The 23491-nt window shown below is 37.9% G+C and overlaps 1 protein-coding gene across 12 annotated transcripts in view; it reads left to right on the forward strand.

Annotated features, from left to right (window-relative positions):
* Positions 1 to 23491, forward strand: part of KAT6B (lysine acetyltransferase 6B) — a 191736-nt gene that overhangs the window by 109894 nt on the left and 58351 nt on the right. For 9 of the 12 annotated variants that reach the window (XM_023645577.2, XM_070227712.1, XM_070227723.1 and 6 more), the window contains exon 4: positions 19242 to 19350. In XM_023645577.2, the coding sequence (XP_023501345.2) occupies positions 19242 to 19350 (109 nt within the window). Of the gene's footprint in view, positions 1 to 962; positions 1130 to 19241; positions 19351 to 23491 lie in introns of all 12 variants that reach the window. The other 3 variants (XM_070227692.1, XM_070227689.1, XM_070227725.1) reach the window with 1 other exon arrangement.

Raw genomic sequence — 23491 nt, forward strand, 5'->3', positions numbered from 1 at the left:
CTATTTGTGGTCATTGCTTTCCCACTTAAATAAGTCCCTTCAGCATTTCTTGTTGAACTGGTTTCTTGGTGATAAACTCCTTTAATTTTTGCTTGTCCGGGAAGCTCTTTATCTCTCCTTCCATTCTGAATGACAGCCTTGGTGGATAGAGTATTCTTGGCTGTAGGTCTTTTCCTTTTAGCACTTTAAATACGCCATGCCATTCTCTTCTCGCCTGTAGGGTCTCGGCTGAGAAGTCCACTGATAGCCTGATGGGCTTCCCTTTGTGTGTCACTTGTGGCATTTCTCTTGCTGCTTTTAGGATTCTCTCTTTATCTTTAATTTTGGACATTTTAATTATAATATGTCTTGGTGTGGGCCTCTTTGGGTTTATCTTGTTTGGAGCTCTCTGTGCTTCCTTAACTTGGATGTCTGTTTCCTTCTTCAGGTTAGGAAAATTTTCCACTGTTATTTATACAAATAAATTTTCTGCCCCTTTGTCTCCCTTTTCTCCTTCTGGGATACCTATAATCTGAATGTTAGTGTGCTTGATATTGTCCCAGAGTTCCCTTAGAGTGTTCTCATTATGTCTTAATTCTGTTTTCTGTTCTGCTTGGGTGATTTCCTCTAGTCTTTCTTCTAGCTCGCTGATCCAGTCTTCTGTATCCTCTACTTTACTATTGAGTCCCTCTAGTGAATTTTTCATTTCCAGTATTGTATTCTTCAGTTCTGGTTTGTTTTTTTTGTTTTTTTTTTTTTTTATCTTCCAGTTCTTTTCTGATGAGCTCACTCTGTTCATCTAGTCTTCTCCCAATATCTGTGAGCATCCTCGTGATATTTTGTTTGAACTCTTTGTCGAGTAGGTCACTTGTTTCTGTTTCATTTAGTCCTTTTTCTGGGGTTTGGTCCTGTCCCCTTGCTTGGAAAGTATTCCTTTGTCTCCTCATTATGCCTCTTTCTCTGTGCTTATTTCTATGTATTAGGTGAGTCGGCTATGTCTCCTGATCTTGGAGAAGTGGCCTTACGTATGAGATGCCTTATGAGGCCCAGCAGTGTGCTTCCCTCTCATCACCAGTCCAGAAGATCCAGGAGTGACCCCTTTGTGGGCAACTTGTGTCCTTCTGCTGTGGCAGGGTTGCTCCCACTGCAGGTACCCAGGGAGTCTAGTCTTTCCTTTCCTGGCCAGCTGTTTGTAAATCTGCTTTGGGGAGCCTCAGCACTGTTGGCTGCGAAGTCTATCAGCACACTCTTACTGCAGTTTTCCTCTTAATTGGGTTGGTACCCAGTGTAGCTGGTTGCTAGGCTCAGGGGCTTACATTTGTGATAGGCCTCAGGCCTACAAGGCTGTTGTCAGTTCTCTTAGGAGTGCAGCTGAGTGGGGCTGGCCCTAGGCAGGGGGCACTCAATTGTTTCAGGCTTTGGAAGGTGGGGCTGCTCCTTTTTATGGCTATTTGTGAAGCACAGGTCTTGTGCTGCTGATAAGCCTCACCCCCCACAGGACCACACACACCATCAACACAGTCCTGGTCCAGCAAACTTCTCAAGCCCCTGGAGCATACCCTGTCTCCGAGGCCACACTGCAGAGGCCCACACCTCACCACCAATGCCCCACACAGTTCACCTGGTCCTCACACAGGCCCTGCCCCATAGAGGCAGACACCCTTGCCTGCCTGTGGAGGATCGAGGCAACCAGTCAATGCAGGCTGAAATGTAGCCTGAGGGCTTGCTGTTAGGTGGGGCCAGTCCCTAGGGCAGGTTGCCTGCCCTGGCTGAACTGGAGTAAATCTGTGCTCTAGTGGGCGTGGCAGACCCCTGGGCTAACAGGCCAAGGGATGAACCTCAGTGGCACCCACCAGGGTCTATGTCAACTCGCATGGACCAGTTCAGAACAATGGCCACCACCAATGTCTCAGTCTCCGGAGAGGTCCCTCCTCTCACCAAGATGTCCCCAGAGTCCACTAGGTCAGTCTGGTTTCACCAAACGCCTGTCAGCCTTCTCTCTGGTGATTTTAGGTTGCTGCAATGAGTGAGTTTGTGCGTGGGCCCTTTAAGACCCAGGTCTTTTCGGCTTTCGGCTGATAGCTTTTCTGGGTGTATCCTCGCTGCAGTTAAAAGCCAGCAAAGCCAGAGAGTAAGACCCCCATCTCAGATGGGCTGAGTCTGAAGGATGCTTATAGCAGTGTTGGCCCCCGCTCCGGACCTCACTCCTCCAGGGAGGGCTGCGTACCTTAGGGTGGCTCCCGCCTGGCCAGCTGAGAAGCTCCACTGCTCCCAAAGGTGGCTTTTTTCCTGTCTAGCAGGAATTTTGCCTCTTCTGCCTTAGTCAGGACTGTCCCTTGTTGTGGGGGTTGTTTTTATTCGGTTTTCAGTTTTCAATCTGGGGCAATTTTTCCAAAAATAGTTCTAACCAGGTTGTGTTCATGGGAGGAGATGAGTTCAGAGTCTGCTTATCCCGCCATCTTGATGAGATCCCCCTACTTTTTTTTTCCTTTTCTTCTGATGAGGAAGATTGGCCCTGAGCTAACATCTGTTGCCAATCTTCCCCTTTTTGCTTGAGGAGGATTGCTGCTGAGTTAACATCTGTGCCAGTCTTCCTCTATTTTGTATGTGGGATACCCCACAGAATGGCTTAACAAGCTGTGTGTAGGTGTGTGCCCGCGATCCAAACCTGTGAACCTCAGGCCACCAAAGTGGAGTGTGTGAACTTAAGCACTATGCCACTGGGCTGGCCCCTTTTTAACTTTTAAAGTGTGTTCATGTACATAGACTTATTTATATTTCTGGGGCCCTCAGACAGTTATTAAGAGTGGTCAATGAATTCCCAGTAGCCTCACTGCTCTGTATTTACTCTCTCACTCCTTAGACTCTCCTGAGCATCAACTGCCTGATGTCCTAGTCATTCAGGGCTATAATTCTCAACCCGGAGCACCATCAGAACCTCCCTGAAGCTTTTAAAAAATTAAGATCCCTAAACAGATGTTAGCTCAGGTGCCAACCTTTAAAAAGAATAAATAAATGAAACTCATCAATGGCTTCCCACTTCTCTTATGGTGAAGCTAATATCCTTAAGGTGGCTACAAGACCCTCCAGTCTGATCCCTTCTGCTACTGTGCCTTGTGCTATTAGTCCCTTACTTCTCCCCAACCTGGTTTTCTCTCATTTTCTCAAACATGCCACATCTCTTAAGAGTTCATCCCCCTGCCTAGATTGCTCTTCCTGTCTCTTTGTTTGGCTAATGTCCACTTCTTTTGGAGGTTTCAGTTTACTGGCTTATCTTTGGAAATCTTTCCTGACTCAACAAGTCTGGGTTGGGAGTCCCCCCACCCTGAGCTCCCACAGGACTCTCTCCTTCTGCTATCAAAGCACTTATCACAGTATTGTGTAATGACCTGTTGACTCATCTGCCTCCCTCACTCAGTTGTAAACTCTATACAGGAAAGGTTATATCTGTCTGTCTGTATTAAATCCTTAATACAGTGTCTGGAAATAGGTGTTCAATAGACATTTATTGAATCTGTGGAAGTATGGAAGATAAATGAAGGTTAAACGATGTGCCCAAGGTCACAGAGTAGGAATCAGCAAATAAGCATTTAAACCCAGGTCTCTTTGGTTCTAAAGCTGAGTCTTTCCACCTCATCAGGGTTTCTTAACATGTGTTGTGCCTTAGACACCTTTGTAATCTTGTAAAGTTTATGGTCTCATTCTCAAAAGAATAATTTGAAGGGCATAAAATAAAATGTATATGATTGCAAAGGAAATAAATTATATCGAAAATAAAAAAAAAAATTAAGATGCCTAAGTCAACCCCAGACCTATTGAATCAAAATCTGTGGGTTTGGCTTAGGCATGTACGTTTTTAAAGAGCTATATAGGTGATTCTGATGTTCACGCTTGTTAAGAACCACTGTCTAGAGAGCAGTTCTTGGTGGGATTCCTTTTTTGTAAACCATCAACTGTTACCACCTGCCCCCACAGCCTCCTAGGAGTGTTGTAGACATGGCACCAGAGTAGAGTGAGTGGATCTTCTGCTCTACATCCACGGAAAAGGGAGCGCCCCTCTGAATAGCCTCTTGGCTTTCTGTCTTGTTTTAGAATAATAATGATCATGGTAGTGATGATAATAAATCAGGTTTCAGCATTAGAATCACCATTTTCTGCAAATAAAGAACATTGAAAGTAAATAGGGGAAACTAAAAGCTGATCTTTGAAAACTTCAATAAAATTCAGAAATCTCTAGCTAGACCAATCAAAAAAAGGGGGAAGACATAAATTGCCAATACCAGGGCTGGGGGAGGGGATATCACTGAAGACATAAAAATAAGAATAATAAGAATAATAAGGAAATATTATGAGCAATTCATGCCAATAAATTGGGCAACTTAGATGAAATGGGAAAATTCTGTGAATGCCCAAATTACCACAACTGACACACACACAAAATAGGAAACCTGAATAGCTCTATATCTATTAAAGAAATTGAGTTTATAATTTAAAACTGTGCTACAAAGAAAACTCCAGGCTCAGATAACAGACAGGTTTAATGATGAAATCTGTCAAACATTTAACAATGCAAATGTTAGGTAAATTCTTTCAGAGAGTAGGAGGGAACACATCCTAATTCATTTTATGAGACCAGCATTACTTTGATACCAAAACTAACCAAAGACATTGCAAAAAAGGAAACTGTGGAACCATATTCCTCATGAAAACACATGTTTTCATGAAAACATGAAAAACCTTTCAAAAATATTAGCAAATCAAATCCAGAAACATATGAAAAGGATAATATATTGTGAGGTTTATCCAGAATGAGATTATCTATAAATGCAAGGTTGGTTTAATATTCTAAAATGAGGAAAACATATGATCATCTCAATAGATATAGGAAAGCAATTGACAAAACTAAAAATCCATTCATGGTCAAAACTCTCAGCAAACTAGCAATAGAAAGAACTTTATTAACTGATAAAAGGCATCTATAAAAAGAAAAACCGGGGCCGGCCCCATGACCGAGTGGTTAAATTTGCACGCTTAACTTTGGCGGCCTGCAATTTCACTGGTTCGGATCCTGGGTGTGGACATGGTACCACTCATCAGGCCATGCTGAGGCAGCATCCCACAAGCCACAACTAGAGGGACCCACAACTAAAATATACAACTACGTACTGGGGGGCTTTGGGGAGAAGAAAAAAAAAAGATCAGCAACAGGTGTTAGCTCAGCTGCCAATCTTAAAAAATAAATAAATAATGGTGAAAAACCAAATACTTTCTTTCTAAGGTCAGGAGTAAGATAAGTATGTCCCCTTTCATTATTTCTATTCAGCATTATACTGGACTTCCTAGCCAGTGCAATAAGACAGGAAAAGAAATGAAAGGCATCAGACTGGGAGAAAGAACTAAAACCATCTCTAGTTTCAGACCACATGATTGTCTATATAGAAAATCTTAAGGAATCTTTAAGAAAGCTACTAAAACTAGAGTGAATTTAGCAAGGACACAAGGTTAATATACAAAACCCAATTGTATTTCTATGTAGTAGTAATGAACATTCAGAAATTGAAATATTTACAGTAGCATCAAACAATATGAAAATACTCAAATTTGGACAAAATGTATACCCTGAAAACTATAAAGCATTGTTGAAAGAAATTAAAGAAGACCTAAATAAATGGAGAAATGTCTATCTTCATGGATTAGAAGACTCAATAATGTTACAAATTCAGTACTCCCCAAACTGATCTATATAGCAGCACAAGAACAATAAAGATCAGCAAACTTTTTCTAGAAATTGACAAGCTGATTAAAAATTTATATGGCAGTGCAAAGGACCTAGAATAGCTAAAATAAACTTGAAAAAGACCAAAGTTGAAGGACTAATTCATTGAGAAGAAAAAAAAAATCTTCCCATCAAATGGTCTTGAAATAAGTGGATATACATGTGGAAAAAAGTGAGTCTTGACCATTACCTCACTCCATACACAAAAAGTAATTAAAAATGTATCATAGACTTAAGTTATAAACTAAAATCATGAAACTAGAGGAAAATATAGGATAAAACCTTTGCAACTTTGGAATAGGCAAAAATTTCTTAGACTGAACACAAAAAGTAGAAGAAATTAATAAATGGGACCTCATCAAAATTAAAAGCGGGCCAGCCTGGTGGCATAGTGGTTGAGGTCATGTGCTCTGCTTTGGACACCTGGGATTCATGGGCTTGGACCCAGGTGTGGACCTAGCACTGCTCATCAAGCCACGCTGTGGCGGCGTCCCACGTAAAATAGAGGAAGATTGGCAAAAGATGTTACCTCAAGGCCAATCAATCTTCCTCAAAAAAAAAATTAAAAACTGATGTTTTTCAAGAGAAATTATTAGGAAAATGAAGAGACAAGCCACAGAATGACAGAAAATATTCACAATACGTATCTCTTGTATCCGTGCATATATGTATACACACATATACATACAAAGGACTTGTAACCATTATATGTGTAAGAAACTCTTAAAACTCAATAATAAGCAAACAACACAATTTAAAAAATAGGTGTTACAGGTTGTGTTCCTCAGGAAGTGGGCACTGAGGTAAAGTTTTGTGTGTAGAATATTTATGAGGGATGCTCTTAGTATTATCAACGCTTATGGGAGGGAGGGCAACAAAGCAGTGTTGTGCATAGAGAAGAACTGAGCAGTTATGCAGCTAATAACAGCCTTGGTTGACTTCATACATAGCTCTGGAGCTAGATTGATCTGACAGAGTTTGGGCCAAGATGACCAGATCTTTATATTTCTCTATCACTCAGTGATGAGGACCTGTACCACTTGGATATGGGCCACCCCAGGAAGGGGCATGTCCTTGGGTGACATGACTCCGCAATTGAAGCAATCCCTGGAGGGAGTGACAACTGAAAACTGCCTATAACATTCTCAGTAGCTGGGGCAACAGGTTTTCCACTGAAAGAGGGTCTGGCAATGTGTTGGAGCAGAAGATGATGATGGGCAGAAGAGTCTACCAGCAACTGTACAAAAGAAGATATATGAAGAACCATTAAGCACATGAAAACACATATACAGCATCATTAACTATCAAGGATATGCAAAATAAAACCACAGTGAGACACTTCCACACAATCTCTGGAATGGTGAAAATTAAAAAGACTAGCAATCCCAAGTGCAACTGGGAGTGTAAAATGGTTGAATCACTTTGGGAAACACTTTGTTAGTCTCATCAAGGTAGATATACACTTACTGTATGACCCAGCAATTCTACTCCTAGGTATTTACTAAAGAGAAATAAAAGCACATATACAAAGAGACTTTTACCAGAATGTTCGGATTAGCTTTATTCATACAGCTCAAAACTGTAAAGAGTACAAATGTCCATCAACAGGTAAATGGATAAATTCATTTAGATACGTTGATATAATGAGATACTGTGTAATGTTAAAAAGAATAAATTACTCACACATGCAACATGGATGAATCTCAAAAACCTGCTGAGCACAAGGAAGTCACAAAAGAGTATGATTTCATGTTTGAAATCCTAGAACAGGCAAAATAATCTATAATAAGCAGATCAGTAGTTATCTGGGTCTGCAGGGGGAAGAGGATTGCAGAAGGACTTGAGGGAACTTTCTGAGGTGATAAACTTTCTGAGGTTCTATTTCTTAATTGTTGTGATAATTCTATGGATATATGTATTTGTCCAAACTTTAAGAGGGTGCATTTTATTATGTATAAATTACACCTCAGTAAAGTTTTTTTTTTTTTTCAAAGTAAAATTGAAGAAGAAGAACAAATGGGGGTTTATGTTCATGAGGGATATTGATTGTTCTTTCAATTTTTTCCTTGTAATGTTTTCGTCTGATTTTGGCATCAGAATTATGCTGGCTCATAAAGTTAGTTGAGAAATATTTCCTCCTCCTCTGTTTTTTTAAGTATATCATCTCAGATTTGTAGTGTATTCTTAAGTCTTTGAAAGAGTTCACCAGCAAAGCTATTGGGCCTGGAGTTCTTTGTTAGGGAGGTTTTAAGTTATGAATCATTTTTTTTAATGGATGTAGAATTATTCAGATTTGTAACTTCCTCTCATGTTAGTTTTGTTAATTTAGTCTATCAACTGAAGTTGTCCATTTTATCTAAGTTGTCTAATTTGTTGCATAAGCTGTTTATAACATTTCCTATCATTTTATTGTCTTCAAGATCTATAGTAATACCTCCTTCCTACTTCCCAATATTGGTAATTAGCATTTTTCTTTTTCTTGAGTAATCTAGCTAAAGGTATATAATAAAGCTAAGCATCTACCTACCTTATGACCCAGTAGTTTCACTTCTGGGTATTTACTGAAGAGAGATGAAAACACATATCCATAAAAATACTTATATAAGAATGTTCGTAACAGTTTTATTCATTTTAGCCCTAAGCTGAAAACAACTTAATTGCTGATCACCCATAGAGAGAATAAGAAAATTTTTGTATGTTTTACAGTAAAATACTACTCAGTAATAAAAAGAAATGAGTAACTGATATGTACAACAGTATGAATGAATCTGACAGTACGGTGAGTGAAAAGAAGCCCTACAGAAAAGAATTCAATGTCTAGTTCCATTTATACAAAGTTCTAGAACAGACCAAACCAAATTATGGTGGTAGAAATCAGAACAGTGGTTGCTTGGGAAAGGATTGACTGGGAAGGGGCAGGAGACAACTTTCTGGGGTTATGGAATGTTTTATATTTTGATAGAGATGTGGGTTACATGAGTGTCTGCATTTATAAAACTCTTTGAACTGTACATTTCATTGTATGTAAAATATATCTTAACTTAGTTGTACAACAATGTGAATGTACAATGTGAATGTACTTAGTGCCACTGAACTTTACACTTAAAAATGGTTAAAATGGTAGATTTTATGTTATGTATGTTTTACAATTTAAAAAATATAAGTGGGTGGATGTGAAGGTTCTAAATGGGCAAACATTTAAAGTGTTTATTCCCCCCATAAGCGTGTACTGTTGTATTATTCTTTCTTTATTTTCCATTTATATGCTACTGTAAGAATGCAATTTAGAAAATGATGAGAAAGTGCCAAGTGTGAGAAATAATGTTACATTTATGTATTCTACAAATATTTATCAGGCATCCACAGTGTGTATAGTTCTTCAGTATGTGTGGTAGGTAATTAAGATGAACCAAACAAGAATCTCCTTCAGAGAGCTCACAGTGTACTAAGCTTTGGCTTAAAATATGCAAAAAAATTGATTTCGCAAAAATAAAGAGCTTTTTTCCACCTACTGTATATCCTTCAGTAGGCTACTGTAGACTCTTAAAGTTCTAAGAAATTGAACTTAAAACTCCTTGCCATGGGGGGAAAGCCTGTCACATGTGGTGTTTCTCTTCTTGGCCTTGCTGTAGCTTGCATAGGTAGGGGAGGGGCTTACCTTTTGTGCAGTTTCCATACAGCCTGGAGTGATGCTGGAGTGTCACCGATAATGTTCATGTGAGTGCACAGGGTGGTGCCTGGCCTAGAGCATTAGTAGATCTAGAGCCTCCACCAAAATAGGTTTAGGGCAGAGTCCAACAAACAAGGTCAGAACTCTTGACATTCAGGTAGTAATTATCCAAGCAATCCTCTTGGCCTACTGCTTATGACTACTGAAATTGAAACGGTCAGTGGTAGTCTGAAAGTGAGGAAGACCAAAGCCAAAACGTCAGGGCCATGGAAATTCTGTACATTAGATGGTTTATGTGCCCACAGGGTTATTGAGAATTAAGTGTGGTAATGGAATTGCACCACTTTTATTGGTTCTGTGAGGACAAGCACTTGGACTACCAGTCATACTCTACTTGGTGTACTTGAATGCTGAGTAAACATTAGTAACTTATTGAATAGTGCATAGCATCTCAACTGCCATGTAAATTCTGTGAATGTAGAACATTGTTGGGGTTGGTGGTGGTGGTGGTGATGATATTGTTGAGAAAGTGACTAACACCACTTTTCTAACTTGCTAATATCCACCTACCTAATGTCTCATCTCTTCATTCTGCTTCTCTGTTTGGATCTAATTACAATCAATGCAGTTGCCTGTGTCTCCTCTGAGCAGTTAATGATGGTTTCTCTTAGTGGAATGATCATATCTAGTGCTCACATGGTGCCTAGGTGGGGTTGTAGGCACCACATCTAGATGAAAACAGATGCCATGGGGCAACTGGGGAAGTCAGCTGTATGATTCCAACTATAGGACATTCTGGAAAAGGCAAAACTATGGATGCAGTAAGAAAAAAAGATAAGTGGTTGTCAGGGATTAGAGGGGAGGGAGAGATGAAGAAGCGGAGCACAAAGATTTTTTTAGGGCAGTGAAAATACTCTGTATGATACTGTAATGGTAGATACATGTTATCATAAATTTGTCCAAAACCATAGAATATACAACCAAGAGAGAACCCTAATGTAAACTGTGGACTTTGGGTGATAACTGTGTCAGTGTAGGTTTGTCAGTTATAACAAATGTATCACTCTAGGGAGGGATGTTGATAATAGGGGAGGCTCTGCATATGTGGGGGCAGGGATATACGGGAAATTTCTGTACCTTCTGCTCAATTTTGCTCTGAACCTAAAACTGCTCTAAAAAAATAATGTCTAAAAAAAAAGAGAAACCGTTAAAGATTTGTGACACTTGAATATGAATTGATTTTAAAATTCCATTTTTCAAAATCTAGGGTAGGGTTTGTATTATATTGCTAATATTATGACATGTTTGCTGAACAGAACAGTTTGTAAATCCTAAGCAGACTTTCTGTAACCATGTGTTGAATTTCCAGCTGTGTTGAATCAGCCTTTGATCCCTCTTAAGAAGATAAATGCAATATCTGCAGTTTCTAATGGTAGGGGTGGAGGAGAGACTTTCAGATGAAATCTTAAAAGCCAAGTCTCTGTCCAGATAAGAAATTAAAGACCCTGCGGAAGGCAGTTGTTTCATTGTCCTTCCCGCTTCCCCCACTCCAAATTTGTAGGCTTCATTTACTCCCCACCCTCCAACTCCAAAAGGAACAAATGAGATGCTATTGTTAAATGCAGTGTGCAGGATTAGATTTGTTTCCTTCCAATAGAATCACTTTCCTTAATCAGCACTCTTATAAATGGTACACCTGCCTAATTAGAACGAGTTCTAGACTGCAGGATACCATGTGAGCATTTCAATTAGATCCACACAATTGATAACTGTTATGGCTGATATTCTTAGAGTCTTTCCTTCTCTTCTTATTCCATTGTGGCTAAGTTTTTATTATTCTGTACTTCTGAATCAGCCTTTGATTATGGGAATTTCCCAGTATGTAGTCATTGATATTGTTATTGTTTCTAAATGATTCTTTAAATGGAAAAAGAAGTAATGTATTTATAGATATGTGTAGGGATGCTTTTAAATATTTTTATTTTATTAGATTTAATTTATTTGTTGTCACTCAAAGTACAGAGAATCCTCTTCACTGTGACAAGGAGGCAAAATACGGCAGTCATATTCAAGATCTCCATACATTAGCAATAATAAATCCTTTTGCCCAGTGTAATACAGAAACTCAGTCCAGAGCCAGTGGGGATGATGTAGTCCTCCCTCACAGAACCAATTACCCACAGAGAAGTATAATGAGCAGGAGAGGTGATACTATAGAAATCTATATGGCAAGAGTAAAATTATGGTAAAATTGTTGCCTGTGAAAAGTCTTATATCTCCAATTATCTTCTGGAAAAAATTATTTAGGCATCTAGTCAGGTTAAAATTCATGACAGAATTGCAAGAATAGCCTTAGAATAAAACAAAAGGGTACATAGGTGTAGAAAAAATGATGATAGACGCGTCGTAACAAAGTTCTGCTGCAGACCAAAGGATGTGCTATGAGGGCAAGCTGGTCACCAAACCTTCTTGCAGAGGAATGGCTGCACTGATCACAGTTATAGCACATACCTTTGGGAAGAAGACATCGCTCTTGAAAAATAAGACAATTTAGATTATCACAGGGAGTTTCTACTTTTAAAGTTAGTATATTTCCGAAGACCACATCTTAAGCAGATAGCTATAAAGGAAAACCCTGAGTGTGCATGATCTATATATCCTAATTAAGAGTGGGCCTGATCTGTTCAGACAGACATCAGTTGAATAAGGTAGGTTAAGTGGCAAGAAATGAAGTCCCGCTCTTTAATAGATAAATGTCAAGTAGAGGGCTAAAGTGGCCAAAAAAAAAAGTTAGCATGTTACCCTAAAAACAACACGAACAGCTTTCAACCTCTGTCCTGGCGCTATCAATTGTGAAGTTTGTAGAAAATAATTCATGACCAATCATAAAGCACCAGCGTTTGTAAAATATTTTCTTTTTAAAATAAGTTGAACAGATTCATGCTCTTATTATAATTTTGTTACCTGCTGCAATGTATTCATTCTCCTTGACTTCTTTTTTTTTCTTTCTTTTTTTTACTTGTTTCTTGAGAGGGAAAAAAGGGAGCAGGGTCACAGTTAGGTACTGGCAACTGGGTGTGGCCCCAAATTTATTTTAAACACAATCCATAGTGACTACTACTGAGCAATCCCTGATAGTTAATACTTAGGGTAGTGGCAAGATAATTTTCCTTCTAGCTATTTTTAAATTTTGGTTCTCTCTTGTCAGATTATAGCCACAGAAGTGCATTTATGCCCAAATGTGTCATTCATTATAAATGGTCGGAGTAGACAAAAGCCTTCAGGTTAGATAGTAATGGAACCCACCTTGCCATCAGTGGTTGCTTCACAGGTCATATTGTAGCCATTAAGGATATACATTAAGACAAAGAACAGTAGTCAGTGTTTGGGGACCTGTTGAACTGGAGGAACCGGTTCCTAACCTGAAAGCAGTTCGACCATTTGTTCATTCATTTATTCAAAAATGTACTTGGAGGCTGGAGCTACAGCAATGAACAGAGTCTCTGCCCTCCCGATGGAGCTTTTATAGTTTAGTAAGTGAAATAAAATAGACAAATGATACATAATATGTCAGATAATGATGAGTGTAGAGCGGAAAAATAAAACAAGGCCTGGAGGATCCAGAGGTGCTGGTGAAGGGCAATTTCAGAGAGAATGGTCAGGGATAGCCTCTCTGATAAGGCGGAATACTGAATCAAGCTCCAAATGAAATGAAGGACCGACCGTGGGAAAAGTGGAAGAGCAAAGGGCTTGGAGTCAGCAGGCTGGGGTCCCTCTGTCTACCTGTAAAATGGAGACAGCAAGAGCCGCCAGACCTGTCTCACAGGATTGGTGTTTGGCACAAGTGAGACATTTGAGAAAAGCATTTTGGTAAACAGCGAAGCATTACCTAAACTTCAAATTTCAGTGCCAAACAAAACAAGGGTGCAAATTAAAGAGATAGGTACAAAAGAGTCTTAAAACAGCCCTTTCATGCAACTTGTTTTGCAGTTACTGAATTGAGTTGTCTGAGGTAAAGTGTAGAGAACTTTCTCCAAAGATGAACTTTTTCATACTTGAGTGTGAAGGATTTATGTTCATCTTTCTTCACTTTTATGGTGTTATTCATTTAAGGTTTTATGTTTGTTTGTGCTTTTCTTCCTTTGACATCTTTTTCTTTTCTTTTACTTTGAGCTTTCCTTTTATTAATTCAGCTACAGGCCTCTTGGCTCCCACTTGAGGCGTTTTCTACCCTGTTCCTGTACTCCCTGATTAATTCATTAAAAAAAAAACTTCTAAGATTAATATTTATAATGGGGGCTCACAGAATCAAAGTCTTTTATAGAGTAATTCTAAACTCCACAGCAGTTCATTTGTGCTTATGTTTATTAAGGACTTGAAGTTGTTTGTTTGCTCTTTTTGTTTTTATAGCCAAAGTGAATTTTGCAATAATTGTAACAATGTTTGAATAGAACTTTATAGTTACAAAGTACTTCACACACTCACTCACATTTGAACTTTAGCAGCACTAGTGCTAGAAAATGTGGACGCTATAGTGCCCTTTGACAAATGAGGAAACCTGAGGCTCACAGAACAAAATTTAACTCCAGGTCTTCCCATGATACAAGCACAAGTACATGAATGAAAAATGCTGAATTGTTTTCAACACTTGGAATTACTAAAATGATATGTTTTGTAAGTAGATTCGAGAAGTTGCAGATGACTCAAGAAGATGACTCCATGGGGGATTATGGAAAGAGAGGGCTATATCCCTGACTGTTGTGAATGGAGACCATGGGGAGAAAACCCTGTTTTATGTCATTGTCAGAAAGAGGATGTGAGCCCTGAGAACGCCTGGCTCTGATCAAGTACATGAGCTTTCATTTATTTTTGTCCGGTTACTTAGACTAACAAGACTATCACATGAAGTTGTTTCCTTCAGGGCAGAAACAAAAGTAACCGTAAGCAAATATAAAATTTCTCAAAAACGCACTGTCATGGATTTAAAGAATGTTTGCTCAGAAAAGGCTATTTTATTTTGAAGTCGAGGGTCCTGAAAACTCTTAAAATGTCTTTTTAAGTATAATAGAATCAATAAAAAATTAGAGCTGGGAAGAGCTTTAGCGATTATCCAGCCTTGGAACCATTAAAATATTTGATCTGGAAAGGACCTTTGAAGAATCCCGGATCCCCGACTTGTACACAGCTCCTTTCTTTGTCCACTGTGGCATCCTCACCATCCTGATGGGGCCCATCCGGCCTCTCCATGGTTTCTTCTGATTACGGCGGCCTTCAGCTGCCTCAAGAAGAATCCATTCCATGAAGACTATATGATTCCACTTACCTGAGGTACCTAGAGGAGTCAAATTCATGGAGACAGAAAGTATTAAGGTGGTATCCTGGGGCTGGGGCGAGGAGGAAGTGGGAAGTTAGTATTTAATGAGGACAGAGCATCAGTTTGGGAAGATGGATGGTGATGCTGGTTGTACAACAATGTGATTATACTTAAGATCACTGAACTGTATACTTAAAAGTGGTTGAGCCTGGTAAATTTTATGTTATGTATATTTTGTCACAATTTAAAAAATAAATAAAGGAAGCAGGAAAAAAATAATCCATTCTATTGCTGGACAGCTCTGTTGGAAAGTTTAACCTCCTCTGCAGTAACCCCTATTGGTCGAAGTTTTATACTCTGGAACCATGGAGGACAAATCTAACCCTTCCAGGACCTGCATGAAGACACCCAGCTTATCCCCTCCCAGCAGTCTCTTCAAGGCTAACTAGCCCCAGTTCCTTCAGGTCCCTCATCCTATTTTGTTTTGTTTTACAATTTATTTGTATCATGATCAAGGTAAGGACTATACCTTGTGATTGGCTGATAAGCCTTGCTTGCTCACTCTGTCTCCCTTTTAATTTATTTGTTGAAGAAACTGGGTCATTTGTCCTCAAGAGTTTTGGTACTTGCATCCCCCTGCTGTATAGATTGACATGTTCCTCTGTCCTCTATATTTCCTGTGAATTGGCAATTGGTTTGAGATGTTTTATTTTATAAATGCTTATAATCCAACTGTATAATAATTCATTCTAGATCTTTTTTGGGAGTGGAGAGGATACTATTTTTCCCCCTCAGCTTTTTGGAAAATTGCAAACATCCAGAAAAATGGAAGAATAATATAATGAACACCCATGTACCCTTTACATGGGTTCACTAACCATTTACATTTTGCCACATTTGCTTTCTCTCTCCCTCTCTGTGCACACACATACAAATACACATAGGTTTTCCCCCCTGCATCATTTGAGCTTAAGTTATTGACATCGTAGCACTTTACTACAAAATGTTTCAGCAAATAACTCCTAAGAACAAGGACATTCTCCTATTTAATCACAATTATATTGACTCAAGAAATTTATGCTGTATCTAGTTTATGTATTGTCTACTATTTAGTGCATATTTCCATAATTATCCAAATAATGTCCTTTATAGGGTATTTTTTTTTTTTTTTAAGTCAGAATCCAAGCAAGAGTCACAAATTGTGTTTAGTTTTCATACCAGGTTAGTTTCCTAAATTGATGATTCTTCCCTTTTTTGGGTCTTACATGACTTGACGGTTTTTTTGAAGAGTCCAGGCCAGTAGTTTTACAGAATGCCCCTAAATTGGGGTTTGCCTGATTGTTTCCTTATGATTAGATTCAGGGTAAATGTTTCCAGCAAGAATACTGCATAGGCATTGCTTGAGTCCTTCAGTGCAATGTTCAGTTGCATGATGTCTCCTTGTCCCATGTTGATGATAGGTTTGGTCACTTGGTTAAGGAAGTGTCTGCCAGATTTCTCCACTGTAAGGTTACCTTTTCCCCATTGTAATTAATAAATAATCTATAGCATATTAATGGTTGCTTTTTAAATAGTTTTGAAAACATATGCCATTAGTCATGGAAGAAATTGGATGGAAGAGATAGTGAGCACATTAGTAAAGAGTTATTGCTGCTGATGGAAAGATCATTTTCAACATTTATTTTCCTGAGAGAAGCGAGAAGAGGAAGGGAGGTGGTACAGGTGAGAAATGGGCTTTAGTGAAGACAGACTTGTGTTTAAATGCCAGGTCCACAGCTGAACCTGTGTAACTTTAGAAAAGTCACCTAACTTCTCAGATCCTCAATTTCCTTCCTAAAATGGGTATAATAATATACATTCCTGACAGGATTGTTAAGGTGATTAGATGAGATACAGTGTATGAGCGGCCTCTCACCTAGCAGCTCCCCTAGGACGGTTACATGGGAAATGTGGAGGAGGTACTTCCTGAGCAGTTTGCAGAGTTTAAACCTATTCATGAGTGTTAATTCTCTGAAATATGCAGGCACGTTGATGAGAAGATGTGATCAACAAGTTAGGAGCCTTTGTGAAATTTCAAAGAAAAGAAATTAAGAATTGGGAATGTTTGGTTCTGTTTTCAGACTCTTAATATGATCTGTCAGTAGTGGATGTGTAGAATCGAGTTGCCATTTATTCAGACCTCTTTCTGACAGCAATCCATTTTAATCTAGTACCAGGGATTATTTTTTGAAACAATTTACATGTAGTCTGATTGAGAATAGTGAATCATAATAATTCTGTGACCCATTTACATGCATTACTGTAAAAGTTTCATTTCATACAAGTGACAAATTTTTAAAGTTAATTAGACTCAGCTATACTGAGGTTAGTACAAAGTGCTTTGAATTATCAATAATTCAGCAGGGCAGACATTTCTGTATAATGCAGTGGTTTTATAGAGTATTGTGAGATAGTTATCCCTAAAATAAATGGATGTGAGCATACATCAGCATGGAGGGGTTCACTTGAATGTGGCGTGAAGTGATAGCATCTATGCTTTCCATTATTGGGAAGAGTGTGGGACATCAGTCTTTCTGGCCATGAACTACTAGCAACCTTTGTCCTTTGTGTTACCTTTAGTTAAAAATGAAAAATGAGCTGAATGCTGGCTGATGGCCATGTCTTTCTTACAATAAAAATTCATCTGGGAAAGAAAAATGGGATCGCAGATTTGGATTTGTTTCATTGCATGAATGATATGTGACATTTTGTAAATTATTTATCACTGCAAGGTGGCAGCAATGGCTTGAGCATTGTTATATCAAATGAAAGCAAGAATCCCATTAGTACGGGGACTGGGTTTTAGCTAGAATCTGTCAGGGGAATGTTGTCACTTTAAAACCAGATTGTTCCTTTAATTGCTATTTAAAGGAACAAAAGTGTTCCCAAGGTACTGCAGTTGAGCAGTTGCAAATAATAACTATGCATCCATAATTATGCAGTGCTGATTATCTGGCACTTAAAAAATTGTGGCTGGAGTTGGTGACCAATTTGTTGTAGCTTGTCTTTTTTGGTTTTTCTAATACACAGTGTTTTATACTCTGCTTTTTAACTGGGGCTACAAAAATACATTTGCAAAGCTACCTCAGAAAGTAAAGCCGGTGCATATTAACAAATTAAAACAAAAATAAGGACAAGATAACGAACACTTATATTGTAAGATGAAATTAACAGTCATATTGAACAATTTTGCAAATGCTTGGTCATAAGACAAGTTTTGTTTTTTGATGACATGTTGTCAGAGTGAGCCAAGATATTTGTTGGAATTATAACCATTTTAAATACTATCTTAGAGATGAGGGTTTTTTTTTTTTCATTTATTCAGTTGGCAAGTATATTTTGAGTGCCTACTGTGCTTCAGACATTGTATTAGGCATTTGGGATGGAGTAGCTGAACAAATGAAGTTTATTCTATGCTGATATATATTTAGAAAGTAAGACATAACATAATCTTCTTTTTCATTTACATTAGAGAAACATTTGTGATTATGCTACGTTTTCTTGCCCTGAATTTTTGATATGTGAGATTCAAATAGAAATACATTATAGTTACATTCAGATGGCTAGCAGACAACATGTGTGAAGGCTTGGAATATGCAATAAAATTTTAGTTTTCATACAGTTTTGGCTGTTCAAAATAATTTGATCAGATCTATAGGCACAGTCATCTATTCACATGGATAGGAATACTAGCATTGCTAGTATACTCCATAAACAACAATGGAGACACTAAAATGTATGCAGATTTATATACATCATTAAAAGCAGTTTCCTTAGTGAGAGTTAAAGGGTGCTAGGGGGTTAGACAAATGTTTTGTTGTTCCTTCTATTAAAGTGGAAATGTCAGAGATTGAGAGTTTATCTCCTTTGTGTGGCATGGTGTGGTTTACTTTTGAAGACATGCCAGAGACATGCCTTGTTAATGGTCTTTTGATCTTTTCAAGTGCTCCTATAGAATTTTAAAGTTCTTGCTTAGCTCTAACTCTGTTATTATGTCACCTAAAAACATACCAAGATTTTATGTCAAATATTTAATAGATGAAAAGTAGTAACCTGCACTAAAACATTTAATAAAGCTTAAACAATCTGACCTAACTAGATGATATCATAGATTATAATATTGAATAGATGAATCAATTTAGGCAAATAGATTATGGGAACGATTGAGATTTCAAATGAATCCTTGATAATGTTCATTTCAGGAAGGTTTTATAATATATAAAGGTCTTAGATTTTATTGGTTAAATAAAAATTACTTCTGAATTTTAGATATTATACTTATACATTAGGTAATACTTTAGTATCAAATAACTTAAGAGCTTTTTTATTAGCAGAAAATATTGATTTGAATACCTTTTTAGCATGTTTTTTTGTTAGATATGTAAGAAGATTTTGACTTTAATGTTTTGTTTTAAATTTTGAAATGGAAAACTAACTTTTTTTTCATTTTAATTCTGTCATAGCCCCGTGCTGATCCCATTCCAATATGTAGCTTCTGTTTGGGGACTAAAGAATCAAATCGTGAAAAGAAACCAGAAGAACTCCTCTCTTGTGCAGATTGTGGCAGTAGTGGTAAGTTGGTATTTTTTGTATGTATGTACAATGACTCCCCTTTATAACTACATGCTGTTTATCTCTTTACCAATCTGTATTTGTTATTTAAAGCAATTATGTAGTAATGGCATAGGTTTTAAGTTTAAAAAGTAAGTGCAGGTAGAGGGGGGAAAATAGTGCCAGTATATTAGTACTGACGTAAAGATATTACATATGTTGATATAATGCTATGTATTAAAATTTATAATTAAGCTTTGATTTCATACCAGCATTGATCATTCATTGTGGAGTATTCTGCATTGCAGGTTAAATTCAGTGTAGAGAATTCTGAGTTTTCAAGGTGGATACAACTAGAATGACTTGTTTTCTATAACCTGAAGTCTCAATTTGAGATACTTGATTTGGAATATGTAGTGTTTCAGGTCATGACACCTACTGGTGAAATATAGTATTACAGCCCAGCTCTGTGTGACTTCAAATGAAAGGGACAGTATTCTGGAAACTGCAGTGATAGAATCAAAAAATCATCAGGCATGAAAGAAATTCAAATTGCCTAGAATAAGATAGGAAAAGAATAATCTAGGCAGAAGGTGATGTTGAAATTAAGGAATTGCTGGGTAGGGATACTAGACTGTTGCCAAATGGCCATACCCAAAATGCTTTCAAGGTAGCTGTCACCTCTGCCTTTTTCTCAATATAAGATTTTAAGACCATAGTCTAGTTTTATAATGGAGCTTAAAAGTCAAATTATGCTTATATTAAGAGAATTTGTCTTACCAAGCCAGTCTTCCTTCTCGGTAAACAGGTGATAGTTGCCTAGGTGAGACAAATATATATGGTTATATATATGTGTGTATGTATACACACACACATATACACATACTTAGATACACACATATAACACAAATATATATATCAACAGATTAAGTGACGGTTATTGGATTTTTAAAAATTAATGTGTTAATTTTTAAAATTTTCTTCTCCTAGACTACTGAAACTTTTATCCCCCACATGTTATTTTAAAATTCATGACCAAGTAGTTCTCTCGTTATAAATATCTTTAGAAACAACAACAAACCTGCAAAATACCCTGACGGCTTCATTTAGGATGTCAGTATAGTATAGTGGTTAAGAGCAAACTTGAGAGCCAGCCATAGCCCAGCTCCTCTACCTTGAGTTACTTGTTTAACCATTCTGAGCCTGAGTTTCCTCATTAGAAAATTAGATGATGGTAGCACCTACCTCTTGGGTTTTGTGGGAGTTAAATGAGAGAATGCAAGTAAGTAGCCTAACACAGGGGCTGCCAGAAGTATGGTAAGTGAACTGTAAATGTCAGCCATTGTTACTATTTGGCATGTTTGATATTGTTGTCCTTGATTGCTGTGAGTAATTTAAAATCTTATCACCATGTGTGACAGCTGCTTGATGGTTGGGTAGAAGAAATATTTCACACTGAGGAATGACAGTGTTGTGTAATGCTTCTTCCTTCTCCTATGAAGTTTTAACTTGATAGGCCCTATGTGGTTCTGCAGCCTTCAGGACCTGACTAGGAGAGGAGAGCCTTGGAAATAAGACATTGTAAACTCTGCTTGAGAAATGCATTCTGACAGTCTTTTTGATAGGCTTCACAGATTCATTAAAATTCTTTTACCTGCCCATGGTATCATGGATAGTGACAAAAGGGCATGGAAGCATTATCTGTGTGTTCAGTTTAATAAATTTCAACCATACAATCTCCCTGTTTTATCCTGGTGAGGTAGTGCCTCACTCATCAGTTCTGACTCTGTAGTTATCTTTTGGGTTTTCTCACGAGGCCCATTCTGAATGAATTATTCTTTTGTTTAACTGCCTGATCAGTGTAGTGGTGTTCACTTGTCTAGGGTTTGCCCTTTGTGATTTTTAAGGTGGTACTTTAAAAACACCCTTCATTGTTTTATTTCTTGAGTATCTATTTGTCTGAGCGCCTAGACAGATTAATTAACGCACTTAATGTGGGAAGAAAAGTTCCCTTCCTATATTTTCTTACCTCTGGTGATACACTTGCCTGAGTTGATAAAGAATTCATGATCATTATCTTTTAGATCATAACTTCATGGCCTCCTTCACAGGGTATAAAGGTGTAATTCTAACAGGCAGATCTTAGATTTTCTGATGTAATCATCTCCCTCCGTCTTTCCAGATTGAAGACCTGCCAAAGGAGAGGTTTCATCTCCTTTATACTTTGAGGTCACTGAAATTCTTTTCCTCTGAAGTTTCTTATTTCCTCAGGGTGTGTAGGTGTAGTGTTATATTTTCTCTTTTCAAAAACAGTCTCTTGTTTTCTCTTTTAACAAATGGAGAAGAATGGATTGAGGATAGTGTCTAGAAGGGTTACATAGCTAGAGTCATTTTGTGAGCCAGTCTTTCCCCCTCCCTTCAGGTAGAAAGAGCCAGAGGCTTTGGAGTCAAGGTATGGGTCATGGCAGAAATTCAAGCCCTGGGGTCAGAGTGCTTCTCTGGACTCAGCAAAGGGATCTGGCTCTAGTGTTGAGGTTCACTTAATCTTCTCTTGAGTGTACTGTGCCATTCCGGATTTAACTAATATTTAAGTCATTAGGAACCCATTCTTCCTAACTCAGGGAGATGCACTATAGATGTTTACTTCATCTGGTAGATCAGATGAGTGGACTTTTTTATTTGCTAGTCATTAAATAGAAGAATCAAAATAAAATATGATTCTTCTTAGAGAGCTTGGAGGATTCTTATAGTCATAAAGCTCTGTTGTGACACCTTGGTAATTATAGGGAAAAAAGAATAAAAAAGGCCGGCATGGCTCAACAATCCCCTCTAATAATGGTGGAAGCCCCATTGTCATGGTCCAGTCCAGTTTCTCAAGGGGGAATTACAGAGTAGTTGGTACCCTTAGTCGGCCTTATGGAAATGGCCGCTCTCTCACACACGGAAGAGTCCATTGGTTCTAGGATTGAATCAAGACTTTGTAATGATTAGAGGAATTCTTAATGTAAGATGTTTATGTGAAAAAAATACCCATAGCAGTATAAAATCAAAAAAAGAAAATGTAGATAGATGGCAGCCCATAAGGAGGATCATTCTTAAATGTGTTTCCCATATGTGCCTGTTGCTTTTTGGTCAGCCTCTATCTGAAGTACCATTTGTATGATGTCACATTTAGACTCTGCTTAGATTTCAGAGATGTGAGTAATAAATGTTTCCTTCTGCTTAGATCATAAAGTAAAAGCCAATTAGAAATTTCTCTATTTTTAAGATGGCTCAGGGTTGCAAATGGGCAATATTTTCTTTAACTGTGTTTTTCCTGCTAAAAATTCTTTTGAAAATCAAGTTTGCAGGTAGTAAAATGTGAGGTGAGGTGCGTGATGCAAGGAGCCCCAAATGTGGTGTTCCAATTCTCTTCTGCTTGCTGGAGGTTTAGCTGCAGTTTTCCATATCTGTAAAATGCAGAGGGTGACGTCTGCAGCCTGCGTCCCCAGGATTGTTGTAAGGATCCAATGAGATAATGATATGAAGATTATTAGTAACTATAAAACATTACATAAATGTGGAAGATTATTCTAAACACTAATGTGAATATGAGAATCATCAGATAGTCTTCAGGTCTATCGAAATGTTGGGACTAGGAACGGATTTTACTTGACTTTCATGGATCAGCCTACTTTGAAATTAACACTGTTACATTCTCTTTGCCTCATTAAGACCAAATTATGTTTAATTAGCTTCACATAAGTATTAGATATTATACCAAATGAAATTTTGTGTCTGCTGCTTAGATTGCTGGGTGGTTAAATCTTACTTACAGATGACTTGTGTGCATGTGTGTTTTCAAATTAGCAAATCTAAGATAAGTGCACAGTTCAAAATTACAGCATCATTCTAAGTGGAAGCTCATTGAAACTGGAGACAGAGAAAAACTGCTGTGATGCAGTTGGGAGAGGAAGAAAAATCACCTTTGTATAGTAAAGGGAGCAAGAGCTGTGAGGTCGAATATCAGTCTGCACTCAGGAGACTTGAAGTCTCTCTGGGTTTGTCTTTATTTGTGTGTTAACCCTGAGCAAACTTGGCCTGCCTTCTGCTTCCAGAGTGAGCTAGTAGGTGCATTATATGGATACATAGGTATACAAAAAGGATCGCTAGTTTCTTAAGA

The sequence above is a fragment of the Equus caballus genome, chromosome 1 (genome assembly GCF_041296265.1).
Source record: "Equus caballus isolate H_3958 breed thoroughbred chromosome 1, TB-T2T, whole genome shotgun sequence".
NCBI lineage: Eukaryota > Metazoa > Chordata > Mammalia > Perissodactyla > Equidae > Equus > Equus caballus.